This window comes from Oryctolagus cuniculus, chromosome 16, assembly GCF_964237555.1.
Source record: "Oryctolagus cuniculus chromosome 16, mOryCun1.1, whole genome shotgun sequence".
NCBI classification, from domain to species: Eukaryota; Metazoa; Chordata; class Mammalia; order Lagomorpha; family Leporidae; genus Oryctolagus; species Oryctolagus cuniculus.
In genome coordinates, this window is record NC_091447.1 from 9,133,222 (window position 1) to 9,147,890 (window position 14,669).

Consider the following 14,669-nt stretch of genomic DNA (forward strand, 5'->3'; position numbering starts at 1 on the left):
GTGCCATTTTGAGTCCCAGATATTCCACTTTCAATCTAACTCGCTGCTAATGTGCATAGGAAATCAGCAGAAGATGGCACAAGTGCTTGGGCTCCTGTACCCACATGGGAGACCAGCAAGAAGCTCCTGGCTCCTGACTTCAGCCTGGCTCATTCCCGGCTGTTGCAGCCATCTGAGGAGTGAATCAATAGATGGAAGATCTCTATATCTCCCTCTCTAACTCTGTCTTTCAAGTAAATAAATCATATATATGTAATATATACTATATAGTATATATATCATATATACTATATAATATATGACTATATCTGATATATGTATGACTATATCTGATATATATATATATGTATATATATATATATAAAATCTGCTGACCTTTGGCAATGGAGTAAATCGAATACAATGGAGAAATGAATCTTTTTCAAAAGATGTATTTATTTATTTGAAAGGCAGAGAGAGAGAGAGGTCTTTCATCAGCTGGTTCAATCTCCAGTTGGGCACAATGACTGGGGCTGGGCCAGGCCAAAACCAGGAGTGAAGAGTTTCATCTGGGTCTCCCCCACGGGTGGCAGGGGCCCAAGCAAGTGGGCCATCTTCTCTGCTTTCCCAGGCACTTAGCAAGAAGCTGGATTTGAAGTAGCAGCCAGGACTCGACTTGGCACCCATTGGGATGCTGGCATCACAGGCAGTAGCTTTACCCACTATGCCCCAAAGTAGTCTTTTCAAAAAATGCTATTTAGCACAACTAGATATCCACAGGCAACAACAATAACAACAAAAAAATGAATCTAACACATACCTTGTACCCTTCACAGAAACTGACTTTTAAAATGGACCATAGGCCTGAATGTTAAACAGAAAACTGTAAACCCCCTGGAAGATAACAGGAGAAAATCTATGATGGCCTGAGTTTGCTGTCACTTGAATATAACACCAAGCTCAACCTCATTAAAATTCAAATTCTCTGCTCTGTGAAAGAGTACGAATAGATGAAGAGACAAACCACAGGGTACAAGAAAATATTTTCAAAAGACATAGATGATGAAGGATTGCTATACAAAATACACCAAGAACTCCTAAAGCACTAAGAAAATAAACAACCTAATTAAAAGATGGAGCAAAGGTCTTTAGAAACATCTCACCAACGAAGATATACAAATGGCAAAGCAATGCAAAGTTGCCCCACATTGTACGTCATCGGGGAAATGCAACTCGAAACAGTGAGACATTACTACACACGTATTAGAATGGCCAAAAATCAGGATACTGACAACACTGAACGATAACAAGGAAGTGAAGCAACAGAAAATTTCATCCATTGCTGGAGGGAATGGATACTGGTAACCGATTTGGAAGCATCTGACCATTTCTTATAAAACTAAACATAGTCTCACCACACAACCCCACAGTTGCTCTCCTTCATACTTATTGAAGGAGTTAGGAACGTAGGAGCATCACAGGTACTGGTGGAAGCTTTATGCATACTTGTGAAAACCTGTAACCAACCAAGACATCTCTCGGTGAGTGAGCAGAGAACCAAACCAGGAGACTTCCAGACAATAGAACGTTAGGCAGCACTATAAGTAAATGAGCTTTCAAGCCACAAAAAAGACACATGGGACTCTTTAATGCATATCACCAAGTGAAAGAAGCAACCAAAGGCGGGGGAAACCCTTACAAAATTATTTTAAGAGGCCAGCACTGCCTTAATCCCAAAATCAGAGGTGCAACAAAAAAAGAGAACTATACACCAATATCTCTCTTGTATACAGATGCAAAAATCCTCAGCAAAATACTAGCAAATCGAATCCAACAACACATCAAAAAGATCATCCACCTGGACTAAGATTTATCCCAGGGATGCAGGGACGGCACAACATAAGCAAATCAATAAATGTCAAACATGGCATCAACAAACTGAAGAACAAACAAAAAAAAAGTATGATTATCTCAACAGATGCAGAGAAAGCAGATGTTGATAAAATACAACACTGTTTCATGGCCAAAAACCCTTTAAAAATTGACTATGGAAGGAAAAATCATAATCACCAAACCCTTGAGAAACCCAATTTTTCCATACCTTGTTTCTAATAACTTATTTCTTCTGCTTTCTACTGGATGACATTGACCAAGACCAAGAGAATTAAATAGAGATACCTGTCCAAGAAAAGATTGAAAGGAAAATTAAGAAAAAAAAAAAGGTAGCAGACTTAATCCAGAAAATCCATTTTTAACCATAAAACAATGAGTAGCTTATTTTTTACAAAGCTTTTCTTTATTCATAGTGACTATTCTGTATATATCAGAATAAGCACACTGCATTGAATATGCACAGTAACACTGGACATTTTCTGGCCCACCAGTCCCTCAAGTTTTGTGTGTGAGGAGACTGACACACAGATGGCTTGCTAATTTAGACAGCTGATTATAATTATTCACCACCATTAAACTTCTGCTCCAATGCTTTCCCACTGAAGTTGATGAGGCAGGATGTTGCTTGAGCGAAGCTTTTTCCAAGAAAATTGTTTTCTAATTCCTAATTGCCCTCAAGAATATTTAAGAAAAAGACTGCTATGATGTATGCATGGATTTACAGTAAATCTGTCATATGTCTTCTTCAAATGGGAGATGAAGTCAAAACACAAACCAAAATATAAATGAAGGCAATAGATGTTTCTTCCTGTTTCCCAAATGTCAGTTACGCAACAGCCCATTAGTTTGACTTACCAGTTCACCTCCAGATAATTCCCTGGGTCTTGCAAATATAAAAACCTTTCATGTTCTCTACAGATTGATAAGGCATGCTGAGGAAAAGTGAAGATCTTCATTTTTGTGGCTTCTGGATTCAGAATTCTGCTTTCACTCTTGCTCTCTCTCTTCTGTTCCAACCCAAGCTTGAAATCATCTTCTCTGATTTCTACAAAACAAATAAGCAAACACAGTTAAGACTCATAACAGAATAGGCTTTGTGAAATGATTCCTGGAATGGAGAGGGGGGAAAAAAAGGTTCACGTTGAAGACCTAACATGAACTTGAAACTGAGCAGCAAGAGCCACCCACCTGAGGATTTCCTCTGTGGACTTCCCTAAGGGGGACCGCACTGGTTTTCTCCTTCATGCAATCTGGGTACTCTTCAATCTGTAGGTTCCTCTTTCCAGCTTCATCCCATGTTTCCTCTCACTTCTCCTCTCCTCTGCAGAACTAACAGATCCTTTTCTGGTCTTTCTCTAACATCATCATTGTCTGCCTTTTTCTTGTGCACCAATACCATGTAACACCCAAGTCCTTGGGTTTGTGGGATCTAACCTCCTGCTTGCAGAGCCCCTTATATCTCATTTCCAATTCTACTTCTACAAGGAATTCTGGTGAGAGTTGCTCAAAATGTTGATTTTCAGGGGCCAGCACTGTGGCATAGCTCTCTGCTATGGCCTGGGAAGGCAGTAGAAGATGCCCAAGTCCTTTGACCCCTGCACCCATGTGGGATACCTGGAAGGGGCTCCTGGCTCCTGACTTCGAATCAGTGCAGTTCCGGCTGTTACGGCCAATTGGGGAATGAACCAGTGGATGGAAGATCTCTCTCTGCCTCTCCTCTCTCTCTCTGTGTAACTCTGACTTTCAAAAAATAAATAAATCTTTAAAAAACTTTAGAGTCCATGTCATTTGACCATATTCTCAGTCTAGTTATGGAATAGCCAAGACAGTGCTATCCAGCCCTGTTAAGCACCTACTATGCACAGATCAGGCACAGAGCACCGACCTGGGTACAACCATGAAGGCAGCTGAGTATGTCTAACAGTTTGGAACGTAATAAAAACATAATAAAATTTAAAATTAAAATCCAATAAAAATAACATGAAGCCCCTAACATATTGTTAAGTATGTTGGGACATAGCATTTTCCAAAAAAAAATGCCTTTTATCATAGATTCTGCAATATAACATAGTCAATCACTATGACTGATGTGAAATTACCTTGTTCATTCAGGAGATATAATACTACTGCATGCCGATGAAAGGAAACATTATAGTTTGTAAACCTAAAAGGTAATAAAATCTAAGGTCTAGCTTCAGCAGTCATGTCCATTGCAAACATGACATTTTCAAAAATACAACATGAAAAAACATTTTAAAAATTATTTTTCCTATAATACCCTTCATGTTAAAGGATCAAATTTTCCAGGCTTAAATAAGAAAGTTACACAGTAATTTCTCCTTTTGATATGCATGCATTTTCATTCACTTCTGCTTTATTTAAAAAATGACTGAAAGTAAAATATTATTCTATTTTTTCAATAAGCATTTATCAACAGTACTCTCTGCTAGACAATAAGAATTAGGTTTTAGCAAAGGCAAAGTTAGAGAAGTAGAAATAAACTTTAACCTCATGAGAATATTCATGTAATAGTAAGAAAACCTTCAAAGATTCACAAGAGCCTATTAACAATTTACTATACAACATACTATCAAGTACACAGGAATTGGGAAGACAGTAGCAGGGAGTATTCACTGTGGGTTGCGGTTAGACCTCTAGCTTAAGACTTAGTTAGAAAATGGAACTTAAAGGTATTTGTGTAACTGCTGTACTGAATTAGCACAATCTGTAGCTTAATTGAAAAATATTATTTTTATTCCCAGAATTATTCTCTAAACCTTATTGATTAGGAGCAATTTCCACCAGCAAATGAAAAACTCCAGGCTCACTATTAGATAATAAACAGAATTACAATCACTTTAAGGCAAACACAACCTCAATTCATATTTACCACATATAGTCTGAGATGGGAATAATTTTTTGTAAAATAGATTTAACACCAACTCTTCTCCCTCCACCAGTGTGGGTCAGTTTCCCCAAGTTTGCTGGCAAGGAAGGAGGACAGGTGAGGCAATGCCCTGTGGCCACCAGCCTTCGCAGTCTGCACCCACCTACAGATTCTTAAAGCTGACTCTGTTCCAAAAAAAGTACTTTTCTGGGTCTTCCAAAGAATCTCTGATTAGCTGCTCTAATTGCTGTCAATTTGCTGTGAAGGTGTGTGCTTTTAATCCAAGTGCTTGCCTATGAATTTTCCATCTTACTGAAGTAAGGATCCCCCTGCCATCGTTGCTGTATTCTCTCTTCCCTCCCCTGCCTCCCTCTCTCTCCAGTGGTGTGCTGCAGCCAGCCCCATGAGAGTGACCTTTGTGTGCTTGTTCCCAACTCCATGTTCAATGACGTCAAGTTGATAGCTTCTAATAGATCCTAAGAGCCACGTAGACATATTTCCACCACGAAAGCTGACTATTGCTACAAAGTAGTGGTGGGAGAAGACCTGTTTTTGTCATTTTGTTGTTTCATTTTTCTTGGTAGGATCCATCTTTCAGCATAACACTGACTAGGTCCATGATAACCTATAGAAATATATTAGGTCTCCAAAAGGTGAAAGGAAAATATGCATTATGAAAAAACTATGCATGGATAGAAGTCTTTTGGTAAACCCCAATGTTGTCTCTTCTACTGGACCCAAAACCAAGGCAACAACTTGCATTTTTTTTTTTTGTCTTCTAAATATACTTGGTAAGAGCTGGATCACACAAAACCTCCTGTGGGAGTCATTAATTAAGCTTCCTACACACCCCTGGAAGCCTCTTCATCCTTGAGCTTGATGAAGAGGAGCAGGTACCTGGCATTCCAGGCATGGCTCACAGCAAAACCTTCTCCCAAGACATCCTCTGTCCCAAATCCACTCTTTGGCTTACTTCTGTCTTTGTAAATTCATGTGTATTTGGTGTCTTGGAGTCTTGCGCAGAACTCCATTTTAGCATCCTGTTTCAACAAGCGAACATAACTAATGTAAAAGAGGAGGGAATCTCTATCATGTATTTTGTTGGCAAGGATTACTAGATAGGAGACCCACTGAGAAACATGCCAATCCCATATTTTGTGGTTGTAGTTATTGGTGGGTTCTTTATGTTTTTATGTGAAGGGAGGCAGATTTCTGAGTTAAAACTTACCTAATTTAAAGGGTACAGCAGTTAAGATGATGCTCGGAGTGCCCACGTCCCATATCAGAGTTTCTGGGTTCCAGTTCTAGCTGTGCTCTATTCTAACTTCCTGCAAACATGCACCCAGAGAGGCAGCAGGTGCTAGCTCAAGTGGCTGGGTCCCTGCTGCCTACATGAGAGAGTCAGATTAAGCTCTGTGCTGCTGGCTTTGGCTAGCTAGTCCCGGCTGTGGGGGGAATTTAGAGAGTACACTAGCCTATGAAGATCCCCCTCCCCCTCCCCCTCCCCCTCCCCCTCCCTCTCCCCTCCTCCCCTTTGCCCCCTCCCAGCCTTTGAATTTAAAGAATGAAAATAAATTCTTTAAAAAGTCATTTGAAAGAAAAAAGACTGAATTAACTGAACATGATTCTGAACAAATTACTGTGTTAGACTGGGAAGTACTTTATATGTAATGTGCAAAGGAATCTTCCAGGACTCTTGTTAAAATGCGGACTCTAAGAAGTCTCCATGAAGCTGAGATTCAAGGTCATGCTCATGCTACTGATCTGGAACTATTTGCATACCAAAGTACTAGATAATACACACATGTATAACTATTCATATACATGTATGTAGAGACTCATAATTCTGTGACATGATTATTATCTCTATTTCATTAATAAAAAAGCTGAAGCTGAATGAGATCAGCTTGTACAACCACACAGGCAAGCAGCACAAGAGATTCAAAGTGCTTTTGTATTCTTTCACTCTTTACCTGGGGTGAGACAGCATCACTTAAGTTATTATTGTTTTTATTTCAGACTGTAAACTTTACTTTTTTTAAAAAAAAGTGTTAAATCTACTTTCTTCATATAACTAAATTTCCTATTTTTAATTTTACCATTTTTGAAATTTGTATTTGAAAAGTCTAACAAGAGAGAGACAGATCTTCCATCTACTAGTTCATTCCCCAAATGCCCACAGTAGTCAGGGCTGCCTCAGGCTGAAACCAGGAGCCAGGAACTCTATCCATGTCTCACTCATGAGTGGTAGGAACTTACGTACTTGAGCCATCACCTGCTGCCTTCCAGGGTACACATTAGTATGAAGTTAGAATCCGAAGCAGGGGCTGGTGCTGTGGTGTAGTAGGTAAAGCTGCCACCTACAGTGCCAGCCAGCATCCCCTTATGGGTGCCAGTTCAAGTCCAAGTTGCTCCACTTCTGATCCAGCTCTCTGCTATGGCCTGGGAAAGCAGTAGAAGATGGCCCAAGTCCTTCGGCCCCTGCACCTGCGTGGGAGATCTGGAAGAAGCTCCTGGCTCCTGGCTTCAGATCAGCACACCTCTGGCTGTTGCAGACATCTGGAGAGTGAATCAGTGGATGGAAGACCTCTCTGCCTCTGCCTCTCTGTAACTCTGCCTTTCAACTAAACAAACTAATCTTAAAAAAAAAAAAAAAAAGAAAAAGAAAAAGAAGCAGAGCCAGAGCCACATCCAATGTGGATGCAAGTGTCCCAAGAGACATCTTGACTGCTGTGTCAAATGCCAGCCTAATATTCCTTTTTTTAAAAGTAAGCATTGAGATTCTCATATTTCATAGCCCAGAACTATAATGGATTAAATCAAAATTATGTTCAATGCTAGTTATTCCTTTATTCATGTCTAGGGTACCCAGTGATTGTCTACTACTTGTTGGAGCATGTCTAAATGGTACAAATGTCTATATTAAAGACAGGTATTTTATAATCTATAAAGGTATAGCTCTGGATCCTTAGGTAATTCCAGCTTTGCTATCTAATAAGCAGCTGTCCCTTTGTCAACTGGAATAAGCAGATTTTCTAAAATGCTTCATTTCTGCTCACCTCATTTGCTAACATTGAATCTGTACAAAATGCTAACCAAAAGACGCAAATGCCAAGCCCCAAGAAAAACTGTGATTCAAGGCAACTTCCCTTCAAAAGGTGGTATTTTTTTTTCAATTTTTATTTAATAAATATAAATTTCCAAAGTACAACTTTTGGATTATAGTGGCTTTTCCCCCCCATAACCTCTCTCCCACCCACAACCATCCCATCTCCTACTCCCTCTCCCTCTCCTATCCTTCATCAAGATTCATTTTCAATTATCTTTATATACAGAAGATCAACTCTATACTAAGTAAAGATTTCAACAGTTTGCACCCACACAGATACACAAAGTATAAAGTACTGTTTGAGCAGTAGTTTTATCAAAAGGTGGTATTAATCCCCTTTTCCTACAAATGTCAGTCTAACAAGGTAATAGGCATTAAGTCCCTGACAGCTCCCAAATGCCTTGCTCACCTACAGCTCACTAGTACAAATGACAGAATTATTGGTGAAATAGTGATTCCTTCAATATATCAGTGTTTATATACTTCCTACTTAACTGTGGTCATTGCTTCCAGTACTCAACCCTTGGGTCTTTTCTCCTTTAAGCATGTTTAAAACTAAAAGGAAGGAAGACAGAAGGACGTGAGTCACATGCTAACAAGAACAACAACACACTGTTGGCCACAGATAATTTCCTGAAACCAGTATGAGAAGAAATCAGCTATGTGAAAGAAAAACATTTGCAAGTCATTTTGTGAAACAATAAAATTTAACAAATATAATTGAAAAGAGAAAAAAATCTTTCCAAACTAAATATCCATTTCTGAGCCTAAGGCAACAAATAAATAAATAAAGCGAAGGGAATGTACAACCTTAGTAACTGCTTAAGCTTGCTTTCTAGATCTACAATCTGAATCAGAAATTCTTTAATAAAAGCAAAAAGGTGAAATTCCCTTTTAAAATATGTTCTATTATGCTCTCGGTACAAGAGATTTAATGGAGTGTTACACATTCTGGAGTTCATTGAGTGTTCATGTTGAAAATATCTCCTTGGAAAATGGAATTTAATAGCTGGGACTCTTTTCATGTGAAATATTACATCAAAAAAACCAAAACAAACACAAAACATTTGATCATCTCAACAGCTGCTAATAATCATTTTGATAAAAGTCAGTCCAGTTCTTGGTTTTAAATATTTTTTAAAAAAACTAAAAAGGCATTCTATTTTTATGCAAAAATATCAACTTGTCTCAAGTCAGTAGCCATGTCCTTACTTAGAGAAACTATGAGGCACTCCCATGCATAAAATCTAGAAGTCTAGAACAGACAAAGGATATTCACAATCTCAGAATTTATCTAGGATTTTCAGCAAATTACATAAAATCTAAAGCAAAACATGGAGTTATCTACAATGAAAAAGAGGGATAAAAATTCTATCTAGAAAATCTAAGATAATAGGAAGGTTGCTAGTCAGAAAGGGGAGGGTTGCGGGTGGGAGGGACGTTATGGGGGGGAAGCCATTGTAATCCATAAGCTGTACTTTGGAAATTTATATTCATTAAATAAAAGTTAAAAAAAAAGAAAGTTCTGTAAATCAGACACTCACAAAACAGAAAAAAAATCAGTATCTGTCATGTCAGCAGTAGAGATTTAAAATAAAACACAAAATGTGTAGAAATAACATTTTAAACAAATACCCAAGAACCATGACTCTCTCCTCAGTTATTAAACAACTTGAATATATGCTAAAAATATTTCATGTTCATGGAAGAGGAAATGGAATATTATTGAAACGTTAGTCCTGTTAACATTTATAAATATAAAGCTATTACGTGAAAATTCAAGAGGTGCTTCTTTTGAAAGTAGACAAAAAATACTTCCATACTTAACAGATGAAAAAGAAAAGTTTGAAAAAGAAGAGTAATGGGTGTAAAAAGTCTGTATGCTACCAAATATTGAAACATGCTATGCTAACCTTTGTATGACCACATAAAGAGTAGAAAGGCCACTATGGAATGGGAGAAAATATTTGCAAATCATATATACGACAAATATATATGATCAATATTCAGAATATATTAGCAGCTTCTACAATTCAACAACAAAATAACCGAGCAGCCGAATTTAAAAATAGACAAAAGGGGGATGGCAGGTAAAGCTGCCTGTGGCACTGAAATCCCATGGGGTTGCCGGTTTGTGTCTAGGCTGCTCTACTTCTGATCCAGCTTCCTGCTGATGGCCTGGAAAGCAGCAGAAGATGGCTAAAGTGTCTAGGGCCCTGCACCCAACGTGGGAGACCCAGATAAAACCCCTGGCTTCAGCCTGGCCCAGTCCTGGTGGTTGCAATCATTTGAGGGGTGAATCAGTGGATGGAGGATCTTTCCCTCTGTCTCTGTCTTTCTCCCACTCTTGCTATGACTCTGACTTTCAAATAAATAATCTTTTAAAACCAATGGAAAAAAAAAAGAAACATGCTATTAAGATCTGATTATGTGAAGAGCAAGGTACTCTCAAATGCCTAAGAATTAAGTATGTAATAAATAAGGTCTTCTAAGAGAATGAACAGGGGACAATATTTGTCTGATGCATAGTTTAGAAACAATTCCAGAATCTTAAATATCATACACACCCAAAACACACATACATACCCCCAAAAAACCCTAATAAATTACATAATTAAAAAATAAGCAATACTAAATAGGCAAAATTGCCAATTATAGGAGAAAAAAGAATCCTAAACTCAAAAGCAAAGGAACAAATCTAAATTTTTTTAATTTGGTCAATACAAAGAAACAAATTGACTAAAAACTTTCCTGAGCAAAAAACACACTCAATAAAATATTTCCAAGATAAATCAACAAAGAATGTTAACAGAACCTGAAATACACACAGCCAAACACTGAAAACTTAGACTCACCCTTAATAATCAAAGGGGAAAAAACTTAAAGTAATGTGCTTTTCTTTCTTCAAACCAGAAATGTTAAACAACAGGAATGGGCACTGCTGCACACTTTGTCATCTGTTTTCTGCAGTCAGTTTGGAAGTTAACCATTGAATAAGAACTGATCAAGTCATGAGTATTTTGTACAAAATCCATCCACATTTACCAATGATTAAGCAGTCACCAAGAAATAAGCAGAATATACGATCTGTATGTATTTTCACTGAAATGCAGTTCTGTCAAGTCATCAGACCCCCTTCATGACACCTGTTACAACAGACTTCCAGAAGCAGGGCATAGTACAAGGGTCAGCTCTGGACAAACTGAAATCTTCCCAAACCAATCACTGGCCAGAAGGACCATGTAGGGGCTAAGGCTTGGGAACTATGTGAAGGAAAAAGTGTTTCTTATTCTACTTGCATGTAAGTCTGTAGAGTATGTCTGGCACGTTTTCAATGAAATCATTTTTCTTGAAAACTAATTTCATGAAGCAGCTGTGACTTCCATGTGTGAGTTCAAGTCCCAACTCCACTTCTGATTCCAGCTTCCTACTAATGCATGCCCATGCCGGTACCAAGTGCTTGTTCCTGGGTCCCTGCTACTCACTTAGGAGACCTGGATTATGTTTCTGGCTTCAACCTGTCCCAGCCTGCCCTGGCTGTTGCCGGCCTTTGGAGAATGAACCAGTAGATGGAAAAATCTGTGTTCATGTGTCTCTCTCTGCTTTCTAAATAAATGAAAATTAATAGTAAATTAATTAGTAAAATCTGTGAGCATTTTTTTTAAATGCTAACTTTTGATCATTGACATTCTAATTCCACCCTTTTGGCTGTCAATCAGTATATAACAAACAGAAACACTTGTTTAGCCATCTATGGACTTCCTGATCCAATCTCCAGCTGGCTGTCTCTGGACTTTTGCACTGTTGATTAACATCTGGGTTATAGCTTAACCTAAAGCAAACTGCACACTGTATATAAAGGGAATTATAGACATTTAGCAGCATGTATGTTTTCTCTCCTCTCTCTTGCATCTCCTACTCGTTCTGTATTCCTGTGGAGACTGGAAGTTCTACACTGTCTTGTCTGCATCCACAGTTGAGGTTACATTCATATTGGGTGCAGAAACACTAATTCTGGTAAATCATAGTACATATAAAATTCTCCCAGCCCAAAGGAAACCCACAGACTATAGAGTGTCAATTACTTCTCCTTATAAAAAAGGCTTGCCTACTCTAAGATTATCATACTCCTAGGTATCAGATGGTAGTCTAATGTTTTGCAATCTTGAACTTATTTCAGTAGCCTTACCTCATCACACTTGGCACCAAAGTTAGTATTTCATCTTTGGTGAGGCACTCTGCATTGGTTGCAATGCCATAGCTATTTAGCAATGATGCCAGGCCATCAACACCCCCTGCCCAACCTCTGGCGGCCTACATCTCTGCCAGAGGCCATCAGTGGGGAGAAGAACCAGTACTTCAAAGTTCTCCGTGCGGTTCATGAAAGATCAGGGAGAGTGACCCAAGCCAAGATGAAGACTCTCTGTTTAGCAGTTATGTTTGTATATGATGATGAGATAATCCATAGAAACTCAGGATTAACTCAGAGGAAGTCTGGATTTAATTGCCCCATAGCAGGCTAAAAATAAATGTAAAAGAAAACTGAAAAAATCCCTGGGGAAGCACTCAGACTGTCCCATTCATCATAGAATGAGAAGAAACAAGAGGCAAACAGTACCATTCCAGATTCAAAGAGTTGACCACAGATGACTAAAATGTTAAGTATCCAGAGGGAAAAAAACAAGGGAAACCAAATATTCTAAAGAAATCATCAATAAGGTGGTGAATAACTGAAGATTGGACGAGTTGCTAAATGCAGCCAGGTGAACGCAAGAGGTTCTTGTGTTCCACAGAAGAGCAGGGTAACTATAGTTCATGCCTGATGATGGAAATGGAAGGACTAATTGCCTGGTGTGATTGGTTTCGGCTGTGTGTATCTATGGGAAAACCACACTGTATCCTATAAAAATGTACAGGTATTTCATGTTAGCCCAAAATTTAAAATAGTCTGGAGTCCAGAAATGTATGAAAGCAGATTATGAAGGAGTAAAAAAGAAACCAGAATTTCAACGAAACTACAAAACAGAAACCAGCTGGAAGCTGATCATAAGTTTCCAGTCATTTTAAGGAAGAATGCAAAATTGAATATATAGTCAAAGAACAATTAAACATATAAAGTCCACTACCAATGCAACCTGGAAGCCCTTTTATACCTATATGAGAGGCCTTTTTGCACTTCCTAAATATCAAAGCGATTAACCCCCACTAACCCCTACCTGGCTGCACAGATGGAAAGCTGTTATTGGATTTCCGGGTTCTACCCATTCTGCCTCAAACACAATAATAAAGTGCCTTGTTTAAAAAAAAAAGTGAAGTAGAAACAGTGCAAGATAATATTGTAATAAAGTTGAAGAATTCAGGCAGAAAGAAAACAAGATAGAGCTTATGAAACAAAGCCAAGAATGAATGACACAAATCTTTTCAATAAAATATGGTGATGGTTCCCAGCCTTTTATCATGAGGTTGCATTTTCTTAAATTAGAAGTTATAGACCATCTTAAACTACAGTCTTCTGCAAACCAGGACAGTTACACTTGCACATAACTTGATGAAACATACAATGAGCTAGAACGAATTCAGTTTTGTGAAACTGCACTTCACAAATCAGAAGTGCATTAATGGGGCTGGGGCTGTGCGCAGTGGGCTAAGCCTCTGCCTGTGTAATGGCATCCCATACAGGCACTGGTTCTAGTCCTGGCTGCTTTTCTTCCAATCCAGCTCTCTGCTAATGTTCCTGGGAAAACAGAGGAAGATGGTCCAAGTGCTTGGGCCCTTGCACCTGCATGGGAGACCCCGAAGCAGCTCCTGGTTTTGGATCGGCCCAGTTCCAGCTGAAACAGCCAATTGGGGAGCAAACCAGCAGATAGAAGACCTTTCTCTTTGTTTCTCCCTCTCCCTGTAAATCTACCTCTCAAATAAATGAATAAAATCTTTATAAAAATTTAAAAGTACATTAATGTGAATAGTACTATTCCAATGTGTAAGTATTTTATATACTAATATTATACATGCACATAAACTGATGAGCCCTTATAAAAATCTAATGTCCTTAGGATATCTTTTTCTGAAGATCTTCGCATTCCATCTTCCCAAATACAAAAGAATTTCAAAAAGTTCACAGAAAAATGGAATTTAACATGCTTTCATGCAAAAAATTAATTCATCTATAGTGTATTATACTATATATTTCCCAAGCTTTTCAAAGACTACACATACCATGGAAGTTCTAATAGAAAACACAATACATGATAAAAGATGGCCATGTAGGCCTGTAGGAATTACTACCAAAATGTCTTCTCTTTGGGGTCTATCAGCAAAGCTCCCTGTAGTCCCCAGTTCACTGTCCCATTTTTCTTCACAAATATTCCCCTCCCTAAATCTATCCTAGCGATCACAGTGGGCTGAGTTCCCTTAGGTGCAGACATGCCTTTCCTTCAATGAGAGGTACATAGAAATGGAGTGAGCAGGGCAGCTGTTCTGTCCAGTGATCAAGACACTGGTTAAGACACCCAGGTTTCAGGTTGGACTGCTTGGCTTTGATATCTGCCTCCACTTCTGGTTCTAGCTCCCTGCTAATATGCACCTTGGCAGGAAGCAGTGATGGTTCAAGTGGGGCCCTGCCACTCATGTGGGACACCCAGATTGAATTTTCAGCTCCCAGCTTCACTCTTTGGTCTAGGGCCATCAGAAGCATTTGGGGAGTGAGCCAGAGAATGGAAGTCCTCATGCTCTCTCTGCCTCTTAAATAAAAATTTTAACAAGATAAGGAAATGGTATGAGCAATGTCCTTGAGAGAATGGC

At 38.7% G+C, this 14,669-nt stretch overlaps 1 protein-coding gene across 9 annotated transcripts in view; it reads right to left on the reverse strand.

Moving 5' to 3' along the window:
- Positions 1-354: 354 nt before the first annotated feature.
- Positions 355-14,669, reverse strand: part of LOC127487323 (uncharacterized) — a 177,369-nt gene continuing 163,054 nt past the window's right edge. For 8 of the 9 annotated variants that reach the window (XR_011383060.1, XR_011383061.1, XR_011383059.1 and 5 more), the window contains 3 exons: positions 2,728-2,917; positions 2,081-2,157; positions 355-1,495 (listed from right to left, as the gene is read on the reverse strand). Coding sequence is in view for 3 of the 9 variants with exons in the window: in XM_070059585.1 (XP_069915686.1) it covers positions 2,112-2,157; positions 2,728-2,917 (236 nt within the window). In the remaining 6 variants the exon portion in view is untranslated. Of the gene's footprint in view, positions 1,496-2,080; positions 2,158-2,727; positions 2,918-3,060; positions 4,717-14,669 lie in introns of those variants that run through there. The other variant, XR_007914086.2, reaches the window with a different exon arrangement.